Source organism: Penaeus vannamei, chromosome 30, assembly GCF_042767895.1.
Source record: "Penaeus vannamei isolate JL-2024 chromosome 30, ASM4276789v1, whole genome shotgun sequence".
NCBI lineage: Eukaryota > Metazoa > Arthropoda > Malacostraca > Decapoda > Penaeidae > Penaeus > Penaeus vannamei.
The window spans coordinates 11,782,988-11,785,487 of NC_091578.1; the positions used below are offsets into that span (position 1 = coordinate 11,782,988).

A 2,500-nucleotide genomic window follows, 5' to 3' on the forward strand; every position below is an offset into this window, starting at 1 on the left:
TCCGTCTCCGTTGGTCTCCGGCACCGGCAGCGGCAAGGCGGTGTCTCCTCGCATCCGGTTCCAGCAACCTTGGGGGTCACCTCGGCGGCCTGGCGGCGGGCACACCGCTTGTCCGTATACCCAGTCGCCGCTCGAGGTAACTGCTGGTCCGTCCGGCTACACTGCTACTGCCATGGTTTATGTGTCATCCGACCGGGCGAACAGGCCATCCGGTCGTCTGCGGTCACATTTCGCGTCCTTAGCTGCACTGTCAGCATCCGAAGCCGTGCACGGGGATGCTCTGGGCAGAGAGGTCACGTGGGGCCAACGAAGGGCCATAACGCCACTACAAACAAACACATGCACATACACACACACACATATACACTCACAAAAATCAACAACTTAAAACAGAATTTGCTCGTTCTAGCACTATCATCGACTCTTACAAAATGCTGAGTCATGAACCTTGCCCAGATCAGTCTAGGGAAAATCGAATGCGTTTTCCCCGATGACGAATTATATCAAATGATGACTCATGACTTCTCATTGAGATGCGCGACGTGATGGTGGGGGTGGGAATTGGAGGGAGGGGAAAGGGGGGTGGGGGCTGAATATTTGTTAATTACGCCATGTGTATCCTACCATGGGCTGATATGGCGGTATTAATTTGGAATTTAGAAGTGTCATGAAAATGTGTTTTCATGTTTTTGTTATATTTTTGGGGGGTTGGGGCTTGGCAAATAAGGGAACAGGCTATTCAGCTTTATGAGATGTGACATTTATGTTCATCAGTTTATTATACTGTTTGTTCCTTAGTTATGTTTTTCTTCAGAATATACATTTATAATTGTTTATGTGGCTTGTTCCAATTTTCAGCAGAAATAAATTCAATATGTATATATGAGTGTCTCGCGATTCGTTTAATCAAATTCCACTAATATCATTACCATCAAAACATTAAACCCGTTCAATCCAGTCTATCAAAACATGCCAGTTACATCAGCCAATCATTAAATCATCCATTCTCATTTAAATATATATATATTTAAACACATCACACTATTCATTCCGCATCCAAATTCTTTTGTTTACATTTTGACGAAGTAACCGACCTCCCCGCCAGGTTTCGTCGAGCCGGGCATTAGACCCTTCGCCCTCCCGCCCTTCAGCATCGAGGCCAACAACCAGACGATCACCTTCACCGACATCATGTCCGACGTGGGCGTGGGCGTGGTCATGATCCCGTTCATCGCCATTCTCGACCAGATCGCCGTCGTGAGCGCCTTTGCGAAGGGAAGGACGTTCGACGCCACGCAGGAGATCATCGCGCTCGGAGTCGCCACCATCGCCGGGTCCTTCTTCGGGTGAGGGCAGGGGGGAGGGGAGAGGGAGGAGGGGAGAGAGATGGGGAAGGCTAGATCAGTAGCAACTCGAGGAGGTGTCATGGCGTCTGATTCTATTTTTGCGCGTATCAACTGCAATTTGTGTGTACGATGGGCTATTTTTAGGCTAGCACATGTTTACAGGTTTATATTTTGTACAATATCCAACAGTGTTAAAATTTCAATGGCTTTTTAGGCATTTTTGACTTCATAGGCTCTTGTTGGCCAGGTATCCTACACATTAAATAAAATACTTTTCATTCATTCATTGAGTGCATGGAGGTATTAACAAAAGTATGTATACTTAATTCCTTCAGGCTAAGTAAAAAAACAAGGGCTTTGGCTTGAATCCCACTGCAGCAATTCCACTTCAGAATCATTCATGCTTAAACATAATCGCCCTTTTCTCGTCCACAGGGCTATTTTGATGGTTGTTCAAGGGAAATATACCCATTAAAATAATTATTCTCCATCCTTTTTGAAACAGAAAATAACAAATGACTTTTTCCAAAAAGAGAATCAGACGCCATGACACCTCGAGTTGCTACTGATCTAGCCTTCCCCGGGGAGAGAGAGAGAGAGAGAGAGAGAGAGAGACAGAGACAGAGACAGAGACAGAGACAGAGACAGAGACAGAGACAGAGACAGAGACAGAGACAGAGACAGAGACAGAGACAGAGACAGAGACAGACAGACAGAGACAGAGAGGGGGAGAGGGAGAGAGGAAAGGGAGAGGGATAGAGAAAGAGGGGAAGGAGAGGAAGAGCGAGAGAAAGTGGGTGGGAGAGAGAGAGAGAGAGAGAGAGAGAGAGAGAGAGAGAGAGAGAGAGAGAGAGAGAGAGAGAGGCAGCGAGAGAGAGAGAGAGAGAGAGAGAGACAGTGACAGACAGTGACAGACAGACAGACAGACAGACGGGTAGACAGACAGACGGGTAGACAGACCGAGAAAGAGAGACCAGTATAAAGACCCAAAACACAAAGGGATAACAATCCAGTAAACTACAATATTGAATTAAAAGTTTCCCCTCACATTGTTAAGGCAAAGTTTTCCCGTCTGCGTGACCTCTGTTTAGATGTCTCAGGTCAAAGGAGACATAAATTAAAGGTCAACTTGGAAAATGCCCAAAGAAAATTGA

The 2,500-nt window shown here is 46.2% G+C and overlaps 1 protein-coding gene across 1 annotated transcript in view; it reads left to right on the plus strand.

The window, feature by feature from the left end:
- The window catches only part of LOC113807187 (sodium-independent sulfate anion transporter), a gene marked incomplete in the record, with an annotated part of 40,712 nt that overhangs the window by 19,823 nt on the left and 18,389 nt on the right, over positions 1 to 2,500 (plus strand). The window contains 1 exon segment of the mRNA XM_070143299.1: positions 1,106 to 1,346. Coding sequence (XP_069999400.1) covers positions 1,106 to 1,346 — 241 coding nt within the window.